The sequence below is a fragment of the Furipterus horrens genome, unplaced genomic scaffold, assembly GCF_987537825.1.
Source record: "Furipterus horrens unplaced genomic scaffold, mFurHor1.1.pri manual_scaffold_11, whole genome shotgun sequence".
NCBI classification, from domain to species: domain Eukaryota; kingdom Metazoa; phylum Chordata; class Mammalia; order Chiroptera; family Furipteridae; genus Furipterus; species Furipterus horrens.
Window position 1 is genome coordinate 61092676 of NW_028327181.1, and position 27362 is coordinate 61120037.

The following is a 27362-nucleotide window of genomic DNA, read 5'->3' on the forward strand; positions in this document are numbered from 1 at the left end:
TATATTTATATATACACATGCATATTTAACACATACTTATTGAAAACAATTACGTTCACTACAATATCTCAAATCCAATCCAATACTATAATACTTATTCTAGCTTTCTCTCTTTCTATCATTTGTAACACCTTTCTCTGACAATGAAAGACCTTGCTTTCATTACTTAACCCTTTGAGTGCCATGTGGAATTGCTAAAATTCGCATGAGAATTGCCAGGCTATTTTGCTGAGAAATGCAGAGTTTATGAAAAATGTCTACAAAAACATCATTATTCATAATAATTTGCTGAAAATTTCACGCCATATAGTAAATACACTCTTCTTTTGTAAGCAGTGTTCTTTGATGCAATTTACAAAAAAATTTATTGCATTAAAATTATTTTATTATAACAATTATTTTAGAAAAAATAAATTCTTTCCTTCAAAATGGCTTTTGAAGTATATATGGCATAATATAAAACCTATGATTATAATTTGAAAAAACACATAACAACATGAATAATAAGCAAGAAGTATGCCAAATATTGCATACATTTTTGAAAAAAAAACTTTGTAATGTACAAAAAAAATGAACACAAACGGCATTCACACTAGAGATATCAAGATATCAACAGTGAAAAAGTTTATAGACAAAATGCTAATGCTATACCGTGAAGCAATGAAAATGTCCATTAGCAAAAGCTTACTTACCATGCACACTGCATAGAATTTCGACGATTATTGCAAAGATAAATGAAATTAAAAGGACCGTTTAAAATGTAAGTAAAAATTATAACAGAATATGTCAGTATTTGAACAAGCGTAAAAATTCAAATTTTGGATCAACATGAGAAAAAGTTATATCAATATATAACCTGAGGTACAAAAAAGGAGAACAAAACATAAAATACGAATTATTCCATTGTTATTTACATTCATAGCCACTGAAAAAAGAGTCGCTGGGAATGACGCTGGCATTTTAGGGAAAATTTATCAGCGTCGCTCACAGCAACATTAGCACTCAAAGGGTTAATATATTTTCTTATTTGATAAATTCCCCCTGTATGTAACCAGTCTCCTGTTCTTGCCACTATCCTTTCTCTTGAGCAATGTTCTCCTTCCCCCTGCTGAAGTTTTGAAACCCTATTTAAAGTCACTCTACAGAGTGAATGTCCTCTTCATCCCACTCAATTTTTGATACCCTACCCAAACTGCAGTGAGGCCCTCCTCATCAGTCGTCATGAGGAAAGCCCCCTTTTTTCATGAGACATTACAAGTGTGTAGAGGCATCCCCCCAAAATGGATATTCTTATTTAGACTCTGATCCTATATAATAGGTCACTCCTCAAGTGTCACCTCCTCAGCCTACTTGGACTCTGATACCCCATGCTGAGTCACTTCTAGGTATGAATGCCTCAGTCACTCCACTGGGGCACTGAATCTCCAAAACTGACCACCCATTTGTATGGCTACCCTCATTAGATTCTGTTTCCCCATACCAAGCTATTGGTGTGTGGGAACTCCCTCCTGTAATCACATGACTCTGATACTCCATCCTGGGTTACCTTGGCTCACCATGTAAACAGTTTTGGAAGGGGACAGTTTACTGAAGAAATTCTGAATGAATGAAATAACTTGTTTTTATGTAGAATATTAAAAATTTTTAAATGGTATACCATTTCTAACTGGTGTACCATCAATATATCAATCCATACTATGCTTTTTTATTTTGCCATTTAGTGTAAAATTGAACATCTCTCAGTTTTGTCAAAGAACACTGAATTTAGCTAAAAATCATAGGAGATTTACCAAATCTATTGTGATGAACTTTGTCAAATTTAACTGACACTTTCTATCTCAAATTCTAATAAGCTACTATTATACTAAGACAAATTTAAAAATTTAAATAGTTACAGAGAGCCTACTCATTATCTTGTACATGTCTCTCATATGTATCTACAAATGTGGACTGTTTCTGTAAAATTAAATTTTGAGTTGATTTTTTGCATGGTTTAAAATAGTGATCCAGTTTTCCCATTATTATTTATTGAAAACACAGTCCTTTTCCCATTGTGGATCCTTAGCTCCTTTGTCATAAATTGACTATATACTTGTGGGTTTATTACTGGGCTTTCTATTCTGTTCCACTGATCTATGTGTCTGTTTTTATGACAATACCATACTGTTTTGATTACTTCAGTTTTCAAATGTAGTTTTAAATCAGGAAGCATGATAACTCTAGCTTTGTTCTTCTTTATCAAGAGTGCTCTGGTTATTGAGGATATTTTGTGGTTTTACAGAAATTTTAGGATTGTTTATTCTATTTCTGTGAAAAATGCCATTGGAGTTTTGACAGAAATGGCATTGAATCTGTAGACTGCTTTGGATAGTATGGACATTTTAACAATATTAATTACTCCAATCTATGAACACAGAATATCTTTCCATTTATTTGTGTCTTCCTCAATTTCTTTCATCAATGTCTTATAGTTTGAGTACAGGTCTTTGACCCCCTTTGTTAAATTTATTCCTAGGCATTTAATTCTATTTGATGTGACTGTAAATGGGATTGTTTCCTTAATTTTTCTTCCTGATCGCTTGTTGTTAGTATACAGAAATCCAACTGATTTTTGTCTACTGACTGGCTAGAACTTCCAATACTATGTTGAATAAATACAGCAAGAGTGAGCATCCTTGTCTTGTTCCTGATCTTAGAGGAAAAGCTTTTATTTTTTTACCATTAAGTAAGATGTTAGCTGTGGGACTGTCATATACAGCTTTTACTATGTTTAGGTACATTCCCTCTAAACCCAATTTGTTGAGTTTTTATTATAAATGGATATTGAATTTTGTCAAATGTTTGTTCTGCATCTATTAAGATTTTTGTCATTCATTAATGATGTATCACACTGACTGATTTGTGAATGCTGAACCATCATCCTTCAATCCCTTAATAAATCCCACTTGATCATATTGTATGATCCTCTTAATGTATTATTGAATTCAGTTTGCTAATATTTTGTTGAGGACTTTTGCACATATGCTCATCAGAGATATTGGCCTATAATTTTCTTTTCTTGTACTGTTCTTGTATGGGTTTTGTATCAGGGTAATGCTGGCCTTGTAAAATGAGTTTGCAAGTGTTCCCTCTTCTTTTATTTTTTGGGAGAGTTTGAGAAGGACTGGTATTAATTCTTTAAATGTTGGCAGAGTTCACAAGTGAATCCATCTGGTCCTGGAACTGTATTATTTGGGAGGTTTTTCACTACTGATTCAATATCCTTACTGGTAATCAGTCTGTTCAGATTTTCTATTTCTTCACGATTCAGTCTTTGTAGGTTGTGTTCCTAGGAATTTATCCACTTCTTCTAGGTAATACAATTGTTGGTGTATAATTATTTATAGTACAGTTGACTCTTGAACAACATGGGTTTAAATTGTGTGGGCCCACTTAAACATCAACTTTTTCAATAAATATACTGGAAAAAATTTTGGAGATGTTCTTACTGCCATGAAACAATCATATCAATTACTGTAGGCTACCATAAAGTAATTATATTTCTTATTCATTGTTATTAATGCATGAATCATTACACTTGTAAATAAATGAATTTTTCACATTATCTTTTATTTTTGATGTCCAATATTAGTAACACATAGAACATACACAGTGTTTTGTATCATACTAGACAATATTAATGTAGGTACTGACAGACAATTCAGCTTGTAAAAAGACAACATAAGCTTAAGGTATAAATAAATGTAGACAGTACTGTAAATGTGTTTTCTCTTATGATTTAATAACACTTTCCTTTCTCTAGCTTATTTATTGTAAAAAATCCAATATATAATACATATAACATAAAAAATGTGTTGACTGTTCATATTATTGGTTAAGGATTCCAGTCAACAGTAGGTTATTAGCGGTTAAGTTTTGGGGAGTCAAAAGCTATACATGGATTTGACCATGTAATGTTCAGCACTCCTAGTCATCCCCATTGTTCAAGGGGTCAACTCTAGTTTTTACAATCTCTTGCGCTTCGGTATCAGTTGTTACCTCATTCATTTGTGATTTACTTGAGTCATTACTTTTTTTCTTGATGAGTCTAGCTAAAGGTTTGTCTGTTTTGTTTATTTTTTCAAAAAACCAGCTCTTCATTTCATTGACCTTTTATATTCATTTCACTCTTTCTTTCAGTTGTTGCCACTGTGATCTTTGTTATTTCCTCCCAACTACTAACTTTGAGCTTAGTTCTTTTTCTAGTTTCTTAAGGTGTAAAATTAGGTTCTTTGATTATCTTTTTCATTTCTTAATGTAGGCAGTTATCACTATGAACTTCCCTGTTAGAAATGCTTTTGCTGCATCCCAGGCATTCTGGATGTTATATTCCCATTTTTCATGTTTTCAGAGATGTTTTTATTTCTATTTATTCTTTGATCCACTGGTTGGTTGGTCAATACCATGGGGGTTTTTGAACCCTCCCCCCTCTCCAGCCCCTCTCCTCATTTGGAGGACCCTCTAGGGATCCCCATCGCTGTCTCTTATTCCATACCCACTCCCAGTGCAGTGGTGGTGACAATCCTGTGACCCAGCCCCAGTGCCCTGAGACTTGGCCCTGAATTCTCACTCAACTCCAACCAGGGGACCTGGGCACAATGTCTTGACCCAGGGTCTCTTAAGAAACAGGGTCCCTCCCCTCCGGGTGGCACTGCCCCTATTTATAACAAGGTCTTGGCTTGCACCAGGCCCTCACAGGCCCACAAAAACACACATCATGGCCTCATGGCCTCAGAGAATAGGGGCTTCATGATTCTCCCTGCCACCCCCAGACATCACTTCCTGCCCTAGATCCCACCGTCCAGTTCCCCAGCCCAGGGGGCTCTGGCTGTTGAAGCAATACAATAGCCCGTAAACCCCCATCTACAACATAACATTCCACACCCACCTACCATACATAACAAACACAGGAAGTCTCCTTCCGCAGCCAGTTTCCCTCACTGGCTAGCCCAGTGCCTCTCTAAGAGCAGCTGGAGGCTGAATCTCATTGCCATTAATCCTGAGCTGGATGGTCCAGTGTTGAGGCAGGGGAAGACAGGGGGCCCTAGAGCTAGCAGAAGAGGCTGAGGCAGTTTGAGCTCATGTACTAGGTCTCCATCTATTCGGGACTCTGTGCCCTGTCATTGACTGTGGCCAAGGGTGAGGTGACAAGCAAAACCAAGGTAAGCAAGAAGGAACCATGAAGGAGCACCAGCACGGTGCTACCCTCTGCTCTCTGTCCTCAGGGTCAGCTCCAGCTCCCATGGCTCAGGAATCTGGAGGGAACCCCCACCCCTTGGGCTCACTGAGACTCTAGACTGTGGGACCTCCTTCCTAAAATTCCACTCCCTCCCCACCATAGCCCCCTACTGGTCTATTCCCTGTACTCCTCCTGGCTCCCTGCTCTCAATAGCATGTTGTTTAATGTACATATATTTGTGTGTTGACCAGTTTTCCTCTTGTAATTAATCTCAAGTTTTGTACCACTGTGATGAGAAAAAAATACTTGATACAATTTGTTCTCTTAAATTTATTAAGACTTCTTTTGTGGCCTAACATATGATCTATCTTGGAGGATGTTTCATGTGCACTTGAGAAGAATGTGTACTGTTGCTTTTGGCTGAATTATTCTGCATGTCTATTTAAGTCAGTCAGGTCTAACATGACATTTAAAGCCAATGTTTTCATACTGATTTTTTGTCTAATGATGGATTCATTGATGAAAGCAGGGTAATAAAGTGCACTATTATTATTACGTTGCTGTTTATTTCTCCCTTTAGGTCTGTTAATATTGCTTTATGTATTTAGGTGCTCCTATGTTGGGTGCACATTTACAAAATTCTAACTTCTTGTTGGATTGACCTCTTTATCATTATGTAACGCCCTTCTCTGTTTCTTATTAGTCTTTGTTTTAAAGTCTATTTGCCTGACATAAATAGAGCTACCCCAGCTTTTTTTGGTTTTCCTTTGCACGGAGTATCTTTTCCCATCCATTCACTTTTCAGTCTGTATCTTTACATCTGAAGTGAGCCTCTTGTAGGCCTCATATAGATTAGTCTTCTTTTTTTCTTTTTAAGTCCACTCAGCCACCTATGTCTTCTGAGTGGAGGATTTAGTCCACTTACAATTAATTATTATTAACAGATATGTATTTATTGTTATTTTGTTAATTGTTTTCTAAATTCCTTTGTTTCTTTCTTCTCTAGCTCTCTTCCTTGGTGATTTGATGATTTTCTGTACAAATATGCTTAGATTCCTTCTCTTTCTCCTCTATGTATTGACAATAGGTTTTTGTTTTAACAATTTATATTTTAATAGTCTTTTAAATTCATAACTAGAGAACAAATTTTAAAGCTTACATATTTACTCCCTACAACCTCCCTTTTTGTTTTTGTTGTCACAATTTATGTCTTTATGTCTTTATATTCTGTGTATCCATTAATAATTTACTGTTATAGTTATTTTCATTTATTTTCTTTATACTCCTTTATATATTTCCAAAATACTATACCCTCAACATAAAGGGTGGGGCAAAAGCAGGTTTGCAGTTGTTGGTATAGAAAATAATACAATAATTAATAAATAATAATACAAAAATAAAATATGTGCTTCACATACTTCCAACTCTAAACCTACTTTTGCCCCATCCTGTATGCTTTTATAATCAGGAAGATGATGGCAAATTTTATTTTTATAACAATTGTACAATCATGCATATAGCCTAAAAAAAAACAAATTAGGGATCTTTTTCATCAAATTGTAAACAAACATACAAACTCACCTATGAAATATCCTGCACTTTAAGATTTCTTGGTCGTAAGACATAACCAAGTTATTTCAACCTTTATGATAACAAAGTATGAGTGAGTCATATTTATTTAGATCTATATTTATCAAAACCAAGGATAGTACAATTGATTTAAGTTTGTTCTCTCACCTCTACTGTAAGAAAATAATCTGCTTTATTCATTATCTCTAACTGATTGAAACTAGAAAAGCATATAATAGATACATTTCTCAAGACTGCAAATCTAATGTGCAATGAAAATCATGCCTCTGACCTGTATTGCCTAACAGGGCAGCCACTAGCCACATCTGACTATTTAAACACAAACTTATTTAGATGAAGTAGAATTTAAAATTTAGGTCCTCAGTTGTACTAACAACATTTCCAGTGCTCAAAAGCCATGCAGATACAGAACATTTCTATCATTGCAGAAAGTTTTAACTGGCCTGTGCTATACCTAGACTCTTCCCTTGGAACCAGAATCAGCCTTAAAATGTAGTTCCTGACTTGTACTTCATAATTCAAAACATTTGTAAGTAAAATCTTAAAAAGTGATTATGACAGACTATTTAAAAAGTTGAAGATAACAAATGTATGCCTAAAACTCTAGTGGTCTCATTTATTTAAAATTATATACAGGCAGTCACATCTTCTGAAGTTGCTTTGTTATAAGTCTATTTTATGAACTATAATAAAAAACTGGAAAACCTAGAAAAAGTAAGAAGCCATTTCACAGAAACTGCACAGTTTACACAGATTTCTTTCTGAGCAGTACATTTAGCTAATTAATATTAATTAAGGAAATACTAAAATACATCAATGATAACTAATAGGACTTTCGATAACATTTCACTATCACCAAGGGGTATAGTATGTGAAAATATTCCATGGACAGAGTATATTAACCAGCATCTCTACATTTAATTAATTAGGACCTACCAGTAAGAAGAAGAATCAAGGGTAAAGGAATAAAGTTTAAGGGACTTAAAGATATTTTCAAATAGAAGAAACATTATTATAAACCTCAAATTGAGACCAAGAGATCAGAAGAGAATGACATTGTGACAGTCTCCAAACCTCTGTTTTCTGATGTCAGATTTAAAATAAATATGATATAGAGCCTAGAGACAATGGTTAATGTAGGAATTCCAACAAAAGCAAATATTTAAAGATTACTTTGGAAAAATATTATACCACAAGATAGAAACAGTCTGGTTGTAATGGAAATTATGATATTGATCTACTGTGTAATGATAAGCAAGCTTTACATTTATTTTTACCTTAATTTATCTACTTGTTTTAGAAAAATACTAACAAACCCAGGTTGATAATGATTTATCAAAATTACACATAGATTTTACTTTTAACATGTTCTTTTCAATCCCTGGTCACTACCAGAATGGTCCAAGTAAACACTCCCAATATTTCCCACATTAAATAAAGTTTAATGAAATATTCTTATAAGAAGAAAAAAAAAAGGAAAAAATAAGGATATTGGGCTGATGGGGTGGGGAGTAGGGAAGTATGGGGAATCAAAAGCAAGAAGATGTTCATCATCTTTAATTACAATGACAGTCCAATTAACCAACTGGTTCCATTCAAGTGGGAATATTAGTAAAGTTATGATGGTCCACTGCCTTAAGCATAGTTTCATTTATGGGCAACAAAATAAAATGTGTATATAAAATCAAAACACTACATACAATATGGTATGCAGCCTGGCATCTAATTCTCATACCTAATTCAAGGTCATAAGCATCCTAAGTAGAGATAAGTAATTCATGAATGCGTTAGAGACCTTTCATAGATGGTAAGTCTAATAATTATATACATATTCTAGGTGTTTAGCAAATAGTCATTAATGTTATACATAGATATTTCAAATGTAATACCATAGTGGAAAATTATTTTAGACCTAATTTAACAGAGAAATATAATATACCTAATATATATGAAAATTAACAGGTCACAAAAGTAAAAAATTTAATAAATGTACTGTTTCCCTTAAGTAACTGACACAAAGAATAAAAACCTATAATTTGGTACAGAAATGGAGATAAGACATCGATTAAATCTTACTACACAATAATAATAATAATAATAATAATAATAAAAATGCTTACCTAGTTCAATACATGTTATTCCAAGAGACCATACATCTACTTTGCCATCATATTGTCCTTCATCCATGGCTAAAATTACTTCTGGGGCCATCCTAAAACATAAAATATCATTTAAATTAAAGTAAAAATAATGTATACTATTCATTAAAAGATAATGACCATCTACATGGAGAATACTTTTGTGAAATGCAGACAATATTTGTAGATATACAAATTTTTATCACGGGAAATGAGTGCATTACATTGTGAGGTAAATATCTCCCACTGCACAGATAGTGTGAGACTCACTCTCACTATCTATGATGATCATGTAATAGCATGCTCAAGGAAGGATGCCACAGAGCAGGGTTGCATTCTGCATCTGTTCAAGTTTGAAGATTCTAATATTATATATCCTTTAGGCCAGCGGTGGTCTCATGTCAGACATTTACAAATGTCTAATTTTTGCTGAAAATATCAAATTCCATGATTGGCACTGAATATCAGCAGTTATTTTCCTTGAAGTTACAAGCTAGCTCACTCTATTTCAGAAAATATTTGCCACAATAACCAACACTAAATAACCATAGTTTGTCAATCTTTCTTTCAAATAAAAAGTGTTTTGTGATAACAGTGGCTAGGGAAGCTTAAAACTGAAACAATCAGAAAATAATCAATCTTATAGGTGTCTTGGTTATAAAATGAAACATTAATTCATGTCTTCACCTGGGCCTAACATTTTTGATGGTACTTCAACCTTACACTTCATTTGCATTTGGAGTTAAGCACAGACAGAAACTTAAAACGCCTGCTGACTTCTTCAATAAGATTGTCACTAGGCACCCCTGTGTGTGTGTGAATGTGTGCAAATACATATAAATATGTGCCTTGTTACTACGTTCCAAATATACTGCATACAAATTAACAAATATGTAAATAAAACATACTTTCAATTGTTAATAATAGGGTGTTTCTAATGTGTTCTTTAAGATGTTGAAGTTTGGAAAATTACTAAGTTAAACTTTTTTATTGTAGAACTTCAGAGAACCTTTTAAATATCTAAAATTCATCATTAATTTCTAAAGAGGAGAACCACTAAGTAATACTATTTACTCACAGAACCCTTCTTTTATAGAGGGGAAGGAGACTCTCTAAACTAGGGTTCACTTAAAAATTTTTTGTTCTTCTAGAGAACAATGGTCTTCAATTTTTTAAATTCATTTACCTCCAATGAACTTAGAAAAACTGTATCTCCGTGAACATTTTTGAGTTTATATCTAAATTTTATAAATTTAATAGTTGCAAAAGATAAAATGCTCAGCGCACACGCACACAGAGGATATTATATATATGCTCTAAAGATATTTAAAACTTGGAGCTGCAGAACTAGCTCATTCCACTTATCAAAAACACTGCCATATAACTTAATTAGCAAAGCCAGTCTTCATGGTCATATCAGTCAGTCAAATCAGAACAACCCCTATCAAAAAAGTCTGACTTCATTTTTCCAATACAAATGACATGTTAATATGTCCCCATGACAACCATCTCAGTTATGAATTCTACATTAGGAAAAAGAAGGGAGGGAAGATAACTGCGGATAAAGAAAGAGCAAGGAATAAAAGAAATGGGAAGGGAGATGACGGGAAAGACACAAAGCCTTACCAAGAGTTGTGTCCTGATTTCAATATTTCTCATGGATGCTATATATTCTAAAATTGTCCCTCTGGTGTTGCTCTGAGGCTTTTACATCCCAGAGCAATGCATCATTGTAATATTCAGGATGGGTAAAAAGCCTTTCTTTTATAAAGCGGGAGAAAGGAGATTTGAAAGGTCCATGGGGAAAAAAGATGTAGTAGACCCAAGACAACACTCTCAGCATACACAGATAAAGAGGTCCCAATGAATAGAAGATGAAGATCTGAAAAATTATTCCCTTCAAACTTGCTGACATTAATACTAAATTACTTATGGTGAAAATTATGTAATGTCTAAAATTTGCTTCAAAATAAATGAGGGATGAAGAAGAAGAGAGAGGAGTGAGTATATAGGGTGGGAATGGCCATGGAATAATTCTGTTGGGATGAATGATTGGTATGAGAGGTTTTATTACACTATGCTGATTTTTATTTGTATTTGAAGTTTTCTGAAATAACATATAAAAATCCTCAAAACTCTAAATTAGCTATCAGTCTTAGGTATTCTTAGTATGAAGATCATTGATACGTCGTATACGCCTGAAGAAAACAGATTCCCACTTAGCATTTCTATCTACTCCCCACTTCAATTTTTACTGATTTTTTCACTTCCACACCCAATACATGATGCAGATAATAATTAAAAAGAGAATGTGAAGGTGCAGCAGGGAAGGAATGAAAAAACAGGATGCAGGGCAGCACTCCAAATCTGTATTTGAAATAAACTATAATGCTTTAAGTTAAAAATGTCCAAAACAGCATTGTATTCCAGCAAAAAGGCATCTGAAAAGAGTACAACCACACATTACCTGTAATTTCAATTATGAGGATCAATGCCAGATAGGATTATACTTACCAATATGGCGTTCCCACAAAAGAATTGGCAGGAGATGCCATGGAAGCAGATCCAAAGTCAGCAAGTTTCACCTGGCCTGGTTCCGTCAGAAGAATATTTCCTGCTTTGATATCTCTGGGTTTAAGGAACACAGAAAATTACTTCTTTTTCTTTCATTAGATTGTGTTGAAAATGATAAAAACCAAATAAAAAATTGTAAAGTAGGAAGGGAGAAATAAAAATAATTAAGTTCTAGCATAATCTCTCAATTGGGTCAGTAAGAATTAAGATCCAAATTAGAAAACACAGAATTCATATAAATTTATAAAAATAATATTTTAAAAGAGAAGACAAAATAGCAGTTAAAACGGAAGACAGAATATCATGCAATTGGGGCATATAGTCTATATTTGAATTCCTGTTTACTGGTATAAATAATGGCTTTAGAAACAGAATTTAATTAGCTGACCACTTCCCCATAAATTTAAGGTTTCTAAGTACCCCACTTAATGTAAAAAAAAGACAAAAAATTTCAACCCAAATTTTCATTACTTTTTAAAATTTTGAAATTTAAGTGTAGTTGGTATACAATTTTCTATTGGTTTATTAGTTTCAGGTGTATAATATAGTGATTTGACATTTTTATACCTTATAGTGTGATCACCTGACTAATTCTAGTACTCATCTGTCATTGTGCAAACTTATCACGGTATTACTGATTATATTCCTCTTCCTCTTTTCACTCATCTTCCTACCTCCTCCCTTCTTGTAAGCATCTCTTTGGTTGCTGTTTCTGTTTTGTTTTGTTTTAGATACCACATATAAGTGAAACCATATGGTATTTATCTTTCTCTGCCTGACCTATTTCACTTAGCATAATACCCTCTAGACCCATTGATGTTGTTGCATATATGCCCCCAATTCTTTTTTAAAAGGTTTATTTATATCATTTCCAATGCTTAGCATAATTCACCTAATGTAATATGAAAACTGATATATAAGGATAATGTAATACCAATGATCCCAAATTTACTTTTGAGCTTACTTTTCTAAATCAGCAAACATGATATCCATGCAAACGAAGAAAATAATGGATATTTACATAAGACTGTATGTCCAATAGGTACTATAATATACACTTAAACTTTCAAAAATGAAAAACTTTATTTCCAAGCACTTGTCAATTCTTACTATAGTACTATAATGAATATAATACTGAATCTATTGTCACTCCATTTATTTTTCTTTAAATGGAGGGGTACTTTGAAAAATGATAACCCATTATTTCATGATGACTCTACCATACAGTTTAATATGTATTGCCTGGTTCACATATATAATAAAAATATTGTTAATTTCCTTCTAAAACAGGCAAAACCAATACCAATGCTAAAAATGCATTATAAAATGGTTTAATCTTAGTGTTACTATCCATTATCATGGACTATCAAGGATTAATATTCAAAAGGATAGTCTTAAATGGCCTTTATATGTCTTAGTTATGGAATCAAAGGAAAAAATCTAGCATTATCAATTACCAGGAAGACAAAAGATTTAGGGTTAGTCTAGATTACTCTATCTGGATTTACAAACTTGGGGAAATTAGTCTCAAATTAGGGCACCAGTTTCTTTATCTGTGAAACAGAAAAAAACTACATAATCCCTAATGTAGTCTCCATTTTGCAATTTAAATAATTCTGTAATTAAATTTGTACCCCAAATCTATAAAGTACATATACTTCAAAAAGGCCAGTAGCATGTGTAGACAAAGATAAAAATAACCGAAACAAAGAGATCAGTGAACTAGAATGTTCTTTTTAAAGCATGGACAATTAAAAAAAATGAGTTTATAAGATTCTGAAATGCTTTTGTCTGGCTATAACCAATAAAAATTTCAGGGCTAATGAGTTCCAGGGCTGATAAATGCAACAAACCATTTGCCTGTTAATATATGATAATTTTTAACTTACTTACCTATGAATCATAGTATGAGAATGTAAGTAGGCTAATCCCTGGAGAGCACCATGTGTAATTGCTGCTATTTCCAATTCTTGTAATGGCTTTTTGTGAACTTGAAATAAGAATTTATTTGAAAATAATTACTATATAAAATATTTTGTTTAAAGTAATAAATACACATATCGGATATATATGGGCAATTTTTAAACACTAACATTTATTAACAAGGGATTTGCCTCCCAAGATATAAAACAAGGCTATTGAAATTATAACTAGTATCAACTGTGCCTTGCTGTTAAAAGTAGTGGTTACAGCCATTATTCCTCAAAGCTAACAATATTTAACAATTATTTGGTGTTGATGATAATAAAAACAAAAATAACAAAAGTGTTCCCTTTATCCTCACATATTTTCATTCAGAACTGAAGAAACAGATCAAGCTGAATGACAAAGAATGCAGAAAAATGCTCATTAAGGCATAATAAAAGAAAATGCACCTGTTTTATGGTACTATATAAAATTAAATGAGGATAGTGCACATGCTGAGAATCTATTGTAGAAAAAGTTAAGGTTTACACTTTCTGGAAAGTTTTTATATTATTTAAGAAATCTCCTACTGAATTCTCCTTTTGCTAATACTTTTTTCCCCCTTAATATTAAAGGAAACCTACCTTCCAGTAAATCTGAAGCAGATCCTAAACAATACTCCATTACAAGCTATATGGGAAAAAATATTTATAAAAGCATTAAAATATATTACTGAAAAGATTCTATTTCAGATAATACAAATTCACTGAGATACAGTTTGAAGTAAAACAAACTCTAATCATTATTTACCTTAAAAAACAAATACTTATGTAATTAGCAATTATTAAATGCATACATAAAGTCAATGATAACATTAATCTTTTATAAACATATAACTGCTTATACAAGATGTGTAATTCATATATAATTACTAAAATTATAAAGGAATATACATATTCTGTTACTATTAACCTAGAGTAGCAATACTGATTGTTAGGACTGTAAGCACAAAGCTTAGGTTACAGTTTAAATGTTTCATTTACAGCAAACACAGAGCAACTCCTATGTGTCAGGTATTTTACATATATAACTAATTTAATCATCACAACCACCTTATGATGTAGCCCCTATTATTTCCTTGTTTTACAGATAGAAAAACTCGAGATCAACAGAGAAGTAACCAGCCCAATGTCACAGCTTTTTCCTTAACCACAGCCTCAAGTTTAGGTGTATCACCACAACCACCACCAAAATCAAACTGGATAACTCTAACTTCAGTACACTAAAGTGATAATTAGCTATGGCTTATTAATTACTCAAAATAAAGGGTCATTCCTGTTTAAAGAAAATGTAGCCTTTCTCTTAAAAGATACAGTTATTATCCCTATACCATTGTAGGATCACTACCTTACCACCTCAGTGGTAAAAATAGGGTAAATTTAGTCTCCACTTCTTGTTAATAAAGTGTCTCAATTTTCTACTTTTATTATTACTCAGCCAAGGAATCACAATCAATTCAAATTTCACCAGGATTGACCAAGACTTCACTGAGAACTCTTAAATAGGTTACAATACCTTTATGTAAAAAAAAAGATGTAATAATTTTCAGCCTCGAGTAATAGCATTGTTTTCACAATGTTGGGGAAACCATTTAGTAGTTTCATAAAGTACTAAAAAATGTCAAGAGAATATTTTACCATGCACATAAAGGTCAACTAAATCTCTACAGTAAACTTGCAAAAGTTCTTTTTCCTAGGAGTAGGAGTTCTAGGAAAAGCTGCTTCCTTTCTCAGTGTGAAATAATATTTCAAGGTGTTTTTTGCAAGCTTCACATGACCTTTTTGAGACATTCTTACTTTAATTAATTCTATGTCCAAACCAACTACAGCAAGGGAAGAGCAGATACCTACCCATGCTGTGTGCTCACGTAAATAGCAGCCTTTATATTCTATACTGTTGGGATGTTTTATTCTTTGTAGAAATTTGACTTCCTTAATAATATCCTGCCATTTCTGTGGGGAGAAAAAAAAATAAAGGTAAGAATTATGAACAGCTGTTTTTCCTTAGAAATTTATATAAGAAAAAAGTAATTACAAGATTAATGGTTAATGAGAACATATCACTTTGCTTTATGTGCAATATTTAAATTAAATGTGAAAATAATTAATTTAAAAGGAACTACATTATATAACTTATAAAATTATTTCATTCAAGGTAAGACAAATTTTAGTTTGATAAAATTTATCATCAATAAGTCTTATTAAAATTTTACAACCACACAACACACATTAGTGAAAACTATATACCATATTTAGAGATTCTTCTTCAAAATTCAATTTCCCCTCTTATTTGCAGCTTTATTGACATAATTTACATACCATAAAGTTCACCTATTGTGTTTTTGGCTTGTATCTTCTACCAATATTAAGGTTTTGTTTGTTTTTTAAACTCAAATGAAGTAATTACTCTGAGACATAAATTCGTAAATGCACTTTCTAAAATGCTAGTAACAATCAGTTATTACATAGGAGAGTTCACAGAAAAAAATAAGCAGCATGAAAACATTTTCCTACATATTTTACTAAGAGCTTTCTTCATTGACACCTACCAAGCAATATAGACAAACCATTGGCAATAAACGATATACTTAGGCCATATCCTAAACAATGTTACTGTTAAGAAGCAACCAGGGAACTCTAAAGGACCCAACAAGGGCCCTTGCCGGGTTGCTCTGTTTATTGGTTAGAGAGCTGTCCCAATAAGCCAAGGTTGTGGGTTTGATCTCCAGTCAGGGCACATTTAGGAAGCAACCAATGAATGCATAAACAGCTGGAACAACAAATCGATGTTTCTCTCTCTTCCTCTCCCTTCCACTCCACTCTAAAATCAATAAATAAAAAGTTAAAAAAAAAAATTAAGAACCCAACCAGGTGTTTTCTGTCTGTAAGCTTAGTGGGCATGGCATGGAGAGCAGGAATCTGGTTTTTGTTCTTGTTTTACCTTTTTTAGGCTTTTCTAAAGTCAGAGAAACTAGCATAATAGAAAAATTTAAGAAATATTTTGTACTAGAATTTAAGATCATACATCTCCTATGGTTTTTAACAAGCCTTCAACAAAATATAGCAGAATAGGTATACAGTGTTTTATATAAATTGTGTAAGATATAAGATGCTAAATTCAGAAAATGTCTCATGGGCTTTGAATTTCAAATTTGAATGCTCTGGGAGACAAACTCTAAAAGCAAACAAAAACCTATATTTTTTAATGTAAAAAAATTTCATGAATGACACTAATGTTTGATGTAAAAAGATGATGTCCTAAATGAAACTTTATGTTCTAGGTGTGACTAATCAGACTCCAACATAGCACAAGTCTTACAGTGAAAGCTACTTCTAAATTGTGCTACAGAGTGGTGAATAAAATTAGAGTAAACTTGTAAAAAATGAAGAGTTTTTTGAGCTTTAGGAATTTTTAGGAGTTTTTAGGGTATCAAAATGATGGAACACTGATATAATCACAATAGTGTCAACCATACCCATAGTATGATCACAAAAACAAGATTTACCATAAAATAAAGAGATCTGAAAGAGTAGAAAACAAAAATCTTTAAAAATTAAAGACATCCAGAAATTCTACCTGTAGGCATACACTCAAAAGCACTGAAAGCAGGGACTCAAAGAACTACCTGTATACCCATGTTTATAGCAGCATCATTCACAACCACCAAGGGATGAAGAAATCCAAGTGTCCATTGACAGATGAATGAAAGGATGAAAAAAATGTGGTGTTTTACAAACATACACACACACATGAAAACAGTGGAGTATTATTTAACCTTAAAAAGGAATGAAATTCTGACACATGGATGAGCTTTGAGGGCATTACGTTAAGTGAAATAAGCTCATCACAAAAGTACAAATACTTCATGATTTCACTTACGTGCATTAACCTAATTGATAGAATGAGATAGTAGAATGGTGATTTCTAGGGGCTGTAGGAAAGGGGAAATGAGGAGTTATTGTTTAATATGTATAGAGCAGGGGTTTCCAACCCTGACGGCCACAAACCAGTAGAGGTACATGTTAGGAACCGGGCAGCACAGCAGGAGGCAAGTGGCAGGTAAGCAAGCAAAGCTTCATCTGTGTTTACAGCTGCTCCTCATAGCTCACATCATGGCCTCAGCTCTGCCTTCTGTAAGATCAGCAGCGGTATCAGATTCTCACAGGAGCGTGAACCCTCCTATGAACTGCACAGGAGAGGGATCTAGGTTGCACGCTCCTTGTGAGAACCAAATGCCTGATGATCTGAGGCGTGGCCAACACGGTGCTGCTAGTGCTGGGAAGTGGCTCCAAACACAGATTATCATTAGCAGAGAGGTTTGACTGCACAGAGACCATAGTAAATCAATTACTTGCAGACTCATATCAAAACCCTATCAGTGAATGGCAAGTGACAATTAAGCTGCATCTGGTGGCAAGCTATAAGGTCACCCAACCTCCCTGCCCCAGCTCAGTCCATGGAAAAATTGTCTTCCACAAAACCAGGTCCTGGGACCAAAAAGGTTGGGGACTGCTGGTACAGAGCTTCAATTTTGCAAGATGAGATAAACTGATTTCTGGAGATGAATAGTGTTGATGGTTGTACAGAAATATGAATGTCCTTAATGCCACTGAACTGCACACTTAAAAATGGTTTAGATGGTAAATTTTGTGTATTTTGACACAATATAAAACTTTCTAAAAAATTGGACTTCTGGCCAAGATGGGGTTGTAGTTAGATATACTTTAACTCCTTCTACAACCATAAGAAGGATTACATCTACCTCAAAAAAAAAAAAACAAAAAAAAACCAGAACTACCAGAAAATTGAGCTGCATGGAAGTCCAACCAAGATATAAAAAAGCAATACTCATCCAGACAGGCAGGAGGGGTGAAGCCAAGGCAGAGAGAACACGGTTTGGTGGCTATCTACAGCTGTGGCAGTGGCAGCAAGGCAGTGGCTGTGGCCGGCCATCAGAAAGAGCAGTCACACATTATTAAAGCCAGGAGGGACACATGAGGAGCAATACCAGTCCCAGGCCACACCAACCACCTCACAGTTCCAGCATCAGGAAAATAAAGCCACATTGCTCTGGCTCTGAAAACCAGTGGGGGCTGGGTGGCAGAAAAAACTGCCAGTCTTTCATGTGAGTCTATTTACAGGGCCCCTGGCCCTAGAATGTCCACAAACCCACCCACTCTGGAAACCATCACCAGGGCAACCACTAGAGGGACAGCAGTCACATACGGGAAGCGGGTGGAGTGATAAAAAAAGGGGGGAGTGCTGAGCGAGCGACATTGTTCCCTCTCTGATCCCTTCCCCACATACAACAAAAGGTGGTAAAATGGGTCGCCCGTACTGACAAATACCTAAGGCTCCGCCCCTTACAAAGTAACAGGTGTGACAGCTCTACCTAAGACACAGAGGCAAACACAGGATGCTGCCAAGTTGAGGCGACAGAGAAGTATGGCCTAAAAGAGGAAGCAGATCAAGGCTCCAGTGGGAGAACTAAGTGACAAAGAGATAAGCAACCTAAGAGACACAGAGTTCATAACACTGGTGATAACAATGCTCACACACTCGCCAGACATGACTGAGTATGTCAAATGCATAAGAGAAAAAGTGAAGGCTATACTAAGTGAAGTGAAGGAAAATCCACACAAAACCAATGGTGAAACGAAGGAAGCCGGGGTTCAAACCAACAATTTAGAACACAAGGAAGAAATAAACAGCCAACCAGTACAGAATGAGGAAACAAGAATAAAAAAAGAAAAAAGGAGAGGTTTAGGAACCTCTGGGACAACTTTAAATGTGCCAACATCCAAATCATAGGGGTGCCAGAGGAGAAAAGGAAGAGCAAGAAATTGAAAACTTATTGGAAAAAATAATGAAGGAAAACTTCCCAAATTTGGTGTAGGAAATAGACATACAAGTCCAGGAAGCACAGAGTCCCAAACAAGCTAGACTCAAAAAGGACCACACCAAGACACATCATAATTAAAATGTCAAAGGCTCAAGATAAAGAAAGAATCTTAAAAGCAGCAAGAGAAAAGCAGAGAGTCACCTACAGAGGGGTCCTATAAGACTATCAGCTGATTTCTCAAAGGAAACTTTGCAGGCAATAAGGGACTGGCAAGAAGTATTCGATATGATGAAAAGTAAGGACCTACAACCAAGACTACTCTATGCAGCAGAGCTAGCACTTAGAATGGAAGGGCAGATGAAGTGCTTCCCAGACAAGGTAAAGCAAAAGGAGTTCGTCATCACCAAGCCCTTATTATACGAAATGTTAAAGGGACTTATTTAAGAAAAAGAAGATCAAAACTATGAACAGTAAAATGACAACAAACTCATCACTATGAACAAATGAATCTAAAGAAAACAAACTTAAGCAAACAACTAGAACAGGAACAGAACCATAGATATGGAGATCAGATGGAGGGTTGTCAGTGGCGAGGGGTAAGGGGGAGAATGGGGGAAAAGGAGCAGGGATCAAGAAGTATAACTGATAGGTACAAAATAAACAAGGGGACATTAAGAATATTTATAGGAAATGGAGAAGCCAAAAAACTTATATGTGTGACCCACAGACATGAACTAAGGAAGGAGGGGATTGCTGAAGGGAAGGGAGGTACCAGGCAGAGGGGAGCAAAGGGGAAAAAATTGGGACAACTGTACTAGCATAATCAATAAAATATACTTAAAATGTTTTAATTAAAGACAGACACATCCTATAAAGATTTATAAAGTAGACTACATAAAATAAATTTATGCAATTAAATATAATGTCAAAAGAACTAATCAGAATAATAGCAAACTAAAGTATATTTAATGTATTATCAATAATTTTATATTTTGATTTTTCAGATTACACACTGCCTATTTTTCATACAAGATATATACAGCCTATTGTTAAAAGTTTGTTTAAAACACTTAAACAATCTCTAAATCACTAAAAAATTATATCCAATATATTCACTGTCAAATATATTTTATTTTAGTCTATTATTTTAGAAACTGATAATCCCTTTCTGATAAAGATAGTTATATATTAAACCACACTTTAAAAAATAAAAGCAGGGAGCACAAGCTGGGAGGCACTGGGATGCCAGTAATGCTATTTATGGCTCTAGGTACAAGTTAAATGGGTACATTCAGTATGTGAAGGAAAATTCACTGAGATATACACTTAATATTTGTACACTTTTCTTTATGTATGTTCTAATTCTTGGAAAAGACTTCTTTTTCTAACAGAGCAGTAAGAATTTATATATTTCACCACCTACCTCAGTAGATTGCTTTCCACTATAAGACATTTTCTTGATAGCCACCACTTCATTGGTACGCACATCTCGTGCCTAACAAAACAAAGAACCATTGTAAAAATTAACAGATTACATCTGGGAAATCACTTCTCTGAGAATAAAAGCATGTTTAAGTTACCATGTCAAAAAGGACATAAACACTTTTACTAAAGAACATTAAAAAATTATAACTATAATTAAATTTATCACATTATCCAAATTAGATGGTACTTTGGAAAGAAAAAAGATTTACCTTTTAAGTAACTAGTTAAGAGGAAAATTATAAAAATGTAAATAGTACTATAAACATCCAGATAGTTTCCACACAGGAATGTTCAAAATTAATACAAAATTCGACAATGATTCATTGCTCTTCTTGCTCAGTACTGAATGCACAGCCACAAAACAGATGCTCACTCAATGATATCGACCACCCTCACTGACTAGTACAGTGAAGTTGTCACTGTTTATGCATGTACATTCCAGTCCACTCTCCTTGGTTGCCAGGTTACATCAATGTCACACAAACCATTCTCATTATATTAAGATGGCTGGAAGTTTTTCAGACAGATTTCCTATATTTCATACATACATACATACACATATACGCACTCAAAAATACAAGAAGAGCCCAACTCTAAATGTTTTTTGCAGGTATGGCCAAATTCTTAGGAAGCCCAAATTATAAATGTAATTCCACTCTGGCCAACTACCTCAGTAGGTTAGAGCATCATCCCAATACACCAAAGTTGTAGGTTCCATTCCCAGTCAGGGCACACACAAGAAACTACTAATGAATGTATAAATAAGTGGAAAAGCAAAGCAGTGTTTCTCTCTCTCTCTCAAATCAATCAATCAAAAAAATTTTTTTTAAAAAAAGGAATGTAATTTCTCAACATGGTAAATCATACCTAATATAAATAACTGCTATTCATGATTAAGACTGTTAAAATATTATCAAAAATTATTATTTATAACTGTTGCAGAACTGTTGTGGAAATTCTTTAAAAACTAATAAAAGTATAACATAATAGTTAACTCTTTGGAAAAGCAGAGCCAAACTCTCATTATGTGTTTTAAAAAATCATAACATATATATTAAGAAGGCACAAGAGAATAGCTGCAAACTATTTAATATGTTCAGTAAAAGGGTCAGAACCATCTCAAATTACCTGTGGAAATACTTATCTTCAATCCATACTTTAATAAATTCTCAAAGATAAAATGTTTTAAAAATTAGATTATGGTGATGGCCACAAAACTCATACTTACTAAAAACCAATAAAATGTACATCTAAAATTGGGGAACTTACAGTATGTAATTTATATCTCAAAAAGCTTATTTAGAAGATAGCACATATATAAATTATAACTAAATAGAGTTAAAAAAAAACAAAACACTCTGTTAAGTGGGTCCTGGGAACAACTAACAACATTCCAATTTCAATTACTAGTGGATTGGTTAATGAAAACTTGCACCACTTATTATAAAGGGTTGAGTGGATCTATCCACGTAAGTCCTACTTGAATATGAATTTATTTTTCCAAAATGTTCTCTGGTTATCTGTAAGCCCCTTGATTTTTAAAAAAAGTTCTGTTTATTGATCCTTTCATGGAAAATCTGCACAATCACCACAGATAGTCACCAAATAATCTTTACTCCTACTGTTGTTCAATCTGCAGCTCACTTTTGTTTTTTGCCAGCACCAACACTGGCCTTTCCAAGTTCCCTGTTCTTCATTCTGTTCTTGCGTTCCTGTCTCTATTTTCTTTAGATCTTCTTCTCATATAGACCATGTCTTTTTCTTTGCGTAATCGAAAGAATTATAGATCATGCCAAAACCAGTTGTCCTGCCACCACCAAAATGGATTCTGAATGTAAACACAAACATGACATCTGATGTGGTCTTACACATTTTGGCTGCTTTTTCCCAAATTTCTGGTTTAGGTGCTATTGCCTTCCCAGGGTAAAGGACATCAATGACCATTTGTTTCCGCTGAAGTAATTTGTTGGTCATGAAATTCCTGGTCTGGATAGTTATTGTGTGTGTTGTTCATGATGGCAGTCAATTTTTAAACAGCCAGGGAGGAAAAAGAGCCCCTTGCTTTTAATCAGTAGGTTGGAACAGCTATATTCTTTTCCTTTAAAATAGCTTTATTGAAATATAATTTTCATATTATAAAATTTATCCATTTTAATGTGTACAATTTGATGGCTTTTAGTATAATAAGATACATGCAACCGTCACTTCAGTCACATTTAGAACTTACATAGCTTCAGAAAGAAACTCCAAATTATTCATTTAAAAATTATTAAAATGGACTTCCAGCCAAGATGGAGGTGAAGGTAGACATGCTTCACCTCCTCACACAACCACAGAAAGAATTACAATCAGATCTCAAAACTAATAACACCCAGAACCATCAGAAAATCGAACTGTATGAAAGTCTGACAACCAAGGATTTAAAGAAGACACATTCATCCAGACAAGAAAGAGGGGCAGAGTAACAGAGACAGGTGGAGAGGTGGTATGTCATAGAAAGGCAGCAGCGGTGGCAGTGGCAGAAAAGACAGGAGGGATACCTTAGGAGAGAGCGATCCCCACCCCAGGCCAGACTTCACAGCCTAGGTTTCCAACACAGGGAAGATAGACCCCCATTACCTCTGGCTGCAAAAACCAGTTGGGGTTGGGGTGGTGGAAGAAACTGCCGGAACTGCACTGTTTAAAGGGCCATCATGGTCTTAGAATGTATGCAAAAGCACCCACTCTAAGATTCACCACCGGGGTAGCAGCTCAAAGAGTACTAGCTGCACAGAGGAAGAGGGTGAAGTGACTGGAATTGGGCAACTGTTGGGTAAACCGCCAGAATCTAGGCAGGAGCACTGTCCCCTCTCTGAGCCCTCACCACACAGCTACGAAGTGGTGAAGCAGGTTACCCTACCCTGGCAATTACCTAAGGCCCTGCCCCAGACAATTTACAGGTGCCTTTTCTACACAGACCACATTACTAAGACAGGGAGTAAAAGCAACTCTACCTAATACATAGGAACAAACATAGGGAGGCTGCTAAATTGAGGAAACAAAGAAATATGGCCCAAATCAGAGAACAGAACAAAGCCCCAGAAAAAAAACTAAGCAAAACGGAGACAGCCTACCTAACGGCTGTGGAGTTCAAAACACTGGTTATCAGGATGCTCAGAGAACTCACTGGGTATGGCAAAAAAAATAAAGGAAGAAATGAAGGTTACATAAAAGTGAAATAAAGAGTAATCCACAGGAAATCAACAGAGAAGGGAAGAAAGCAAACAACCAGAACAGGAACAGAATCACTGATAACAGAGATCATTTGGAGGGTTATCAGCTGGGAGGAAGGGGAAGAATGGGGAAGAGGTGCAGGGATTAAGAAGCATAATTGGTAGGAACAAAATAAGACAGGGGGATATTAAGAATGATACAGGAAATAGAGAAGCAAAAAAACTTCTATCCATGACCCATGGACACAAATTAGGGGGCGAGGATTACTGGAAGGAAGGAGGGTAGTACTGGGCAGAGTGGGACAAAGGGGGAAAAATTGGACAACTACAATAGCATAATCAATGAAATATACTTAAAAAACCGTAAGGAAGATCTAGATAAAGAGGAAGAGATATCAAAGTACGCAATTAAGGTGCATAAAACAAGTTGGAAAAAAAAATTATTAAAATGGTAAAATTTGTGTATTTTACCACAGTAATTTTCTTTCCTAAAAAAAGAAAAACCCAACAACTAAACAACTATACTCTTTAGCTATCATCCTTTTAACTCTTTTCCCCACCCCTATAGCTCTATGCAAAAACTAATTACCGTATTTTTCACTCCATAAGACGCACTTTTTTCCCCCCAAAAGTAGGGGGTAATGCCTGTGAGTCTTATGGAGCGAATATTGCATCACAGACCGTGATGTGTATTACCTGACCTGTCAGCAGTGGCGACAGCTGTTAGAAGAGGAAGCGGTGGGCCCACAAGAAACCCCTGGGGATGCTTAAATGTCCCACTTCACTGCTGAATCTCAGGGCGTGTGGGCAGTTGCCATCTGCCTCTGCCCATCACCCAGGACCTGGGAGAGTGCAGAGAGTCACCTGACACTCCTAGCTACAACAGCTGACCTGTTGAATTGGCTGATAACGGATATGAGACACAGTGCCAATTGCCAATTGTCTTTGACAATGGGTGGGGTCTGTGTCAGTGAAACCGCCTCCAATCACCAATCTCTGTGTCTTAAGCTCTGCCAATCATGAGAGGCAGATGGATGGAGCTAAAGTAACATGCTCTTGGCTGGCTATTGGCTCCCTTAGATGCTACAGCTGTCTTGTCTACCTCCATACTGTTTCCAGTGCACACCATATTTCTGTGTGAGGAGGCCTGCAGTAACTGGGTGAGCAGCCATAAATGCTGAAGTTTGTAGTATATAACGGGAGTTATGGTGGGGTCACTATTCTAGTAGTAACACTTGCACTGAGTGGATTAAGGGGTATCGCTAGCCGTAACAGGCACTGGGGGTAGTCTGCCAGAACCTGTAACTAGGATAGTGTTACTCTCAGTGACTGTTACAATTAGTGATACCTCTTTAACTCCTTCAGTGCCTATTATTAAAGGCTCCCATAAATTCTGACACTAGCTATGATGAGTTCTTCGCGTTCCCAGAAAACTAGAAGAGTACTTGGACCTTAAAGTCTCTCCTCATTTGTTAATGACAGTGATGATAGTTCTTAATACTGCTGTTGACTGCTGTTCACGTCACATGGTTGAAATATTGTTATATTTTATTAAATATTTCATTACACCATTTGGTTCAGAACATTTTTTTTCTTGTTTTCCTCCTCTAAACCTAAGTGTATCTTATGGTCAGGTACATCTTATAGTGCGAAAAATACGGTACTTTGTGTCTCTCTGGAGATTTCCCCATTCTGGACATTTCACATAATATGTGGTGTTTTGTGATTGGTTTCTTTCACTTAGCATAGTGTTTTCAAGATTCATGACTAATGATGTTGAGTATCTTTTCATGCGCTTCTTGGCCATTTGTACATCTTCTTTGGAGAAATGTCTATTAAGATCTTCTGCCCATTTTTAAATTGGGTTGTCTTTTTAATATTGAGTTGTAAGGGTTCTTTATAAATTCCTGATCAGATACATGATTTGTAAGTATCTTAGTTTGTGGGTTGTCTTTTCACTGTTTTGAGGCATAGAAGTTTATTTTGTTGTAGTCAAATTTATGTTTTTGTTGATGTCACACACATTTTTCATATCACGTCTAACAATTATTTGTTATAACCAAAGTCATTCAGATTTACCCCTCTGTTTTCTTCTAAGAGTTTTATAGTTTTAACTATTACATTTAGTTCTTCGAGCCATTTTGAGTTAATTATTATATATGGTATGAGGTAAGAATCTTATTTCATTGTTTTGCATTAAACAGCTATACTTTTAATTGGCTTGAGATAAAGCTTGATTTAAAAGTGGGTATACTAAAAGCAATGCAGCATCCTGGACTAGATTGCAGAATAAAAGGAGATGGTGAAAATCTGAATAAAGTTTAGTTAATGGTATAGTATCAGTGTTGATTTCTTACTTTCTTAGTTATGTAACACGTTGCCATTAGGGGAACTGGGTGAAAGTTATAGGAGAAACTCTTTACTATTATTGCTAAATCTAAAGTTATTTTTAAATATTATGTTAAATTTAAAAGTGACTATAATTGTCATGACTGGTGTAGCTCAGTTGGTTGGGCATTGTCCCGCAAAGTAGAAGGTTGCTGGTTTGATTCTCAAGTTAGGGCACATGCCTAGGTTGTGGGCTTGCTGGGTCCCTGTTTGGACTATGTGCAAGAGGCAGCAACTGATCAATGTTTTTATCTCACATCGATGTCTCTCTCCCTCTCTTTCTCCCTCCCTGCCCCTCTCTCTAAACAAAAAAGAAAAAAACTTTTAAAAAAGATTTAATTTACTTATTTTTAGAGAGGGGAAGGGAGGAAGAAAGAAAGGGAGAGAAATATCAATGTGCAGTTGCCTCTCCTGCGCCCCTAACTGGGGACCTGGCCCACAGCCCAGGCATGTGCCCTGACCGGGACTTGAACCAGTGACCCCCTGGTTTGCAGGCCAGCACTCAATCCACTGAGTCCACTGAGCCACACAAGCAAAGGCTAAACAAAAAAATTTTTAAGTGTATTTTTTTAAAAAGTGACTATAATTTATTAAAACCTGAACTTATTAGTAATATTACTAAAGTTGACCAAATAAAAATAATATGACTTTTGCCTATCATCTAAAAAAAGCCAAAAACTAAAAATATTCAATGTCAACGAACATGTTTTTCCCTCCCTCAGGATTACTTACTATGCTTACTTATCATGTCTTTTTAGTCTCCTCTAATCTAGAACAATTCCTCAACCTTTTTGGTGTTTCATTACACTGGCAGTTCTGAAGACTAGACTGTGGATTTTATAGAACGCTACTAAATTTGTGTCTGTCTGACATTTCTTCAATATTAGATTCAGGTTATACATCCCCAGAAAAAATGCTTCAACAGTGGTATTGTGTCCTTTTCAGGGTAA

The 27362-nt window shown here is 34.9% G+C and overlaps 1 protein-coding gene across 2 annotated transcripts in view; it reads right to left on the reverse strand.

Annotated features, from left to right (window-relative positions):
- Window positions 1-27362, reverse strand: part of TAOK1 (TAO kinase 1) — a 137551-nt gene that overhangs the window by 47099 nt on the left and 63090 nt on the right. For both annotated transcript variants that reach the window (XM_090291609.1, XM_090291610.1), the window contains exons 4-9: window positions 20751-20822; window positions 15336-15437; window positions 14070-14115; window positions 13414-13510; window positions 11461-11574; window positions 8929-9020 (exon numbers count right to left, since the gene is read on the reverse strand). In XM_090291609.1, the coding sequence (XP_090147735.1) occupies window positions 8929-9020; window positions 11461-11574; window positions 13414-13510; window positions 14070-14115; window positions 15336-15437; window positions 20751-20822 (523 nt within the window). The remainder of the gene's footprint in view (window positions 1-8928; window positions 9021-11460; window positions 11575-13413; window positions 13511-14069; window positions 14116-15335; window positions 15438-20750; window positions 20823-27362) is intronic.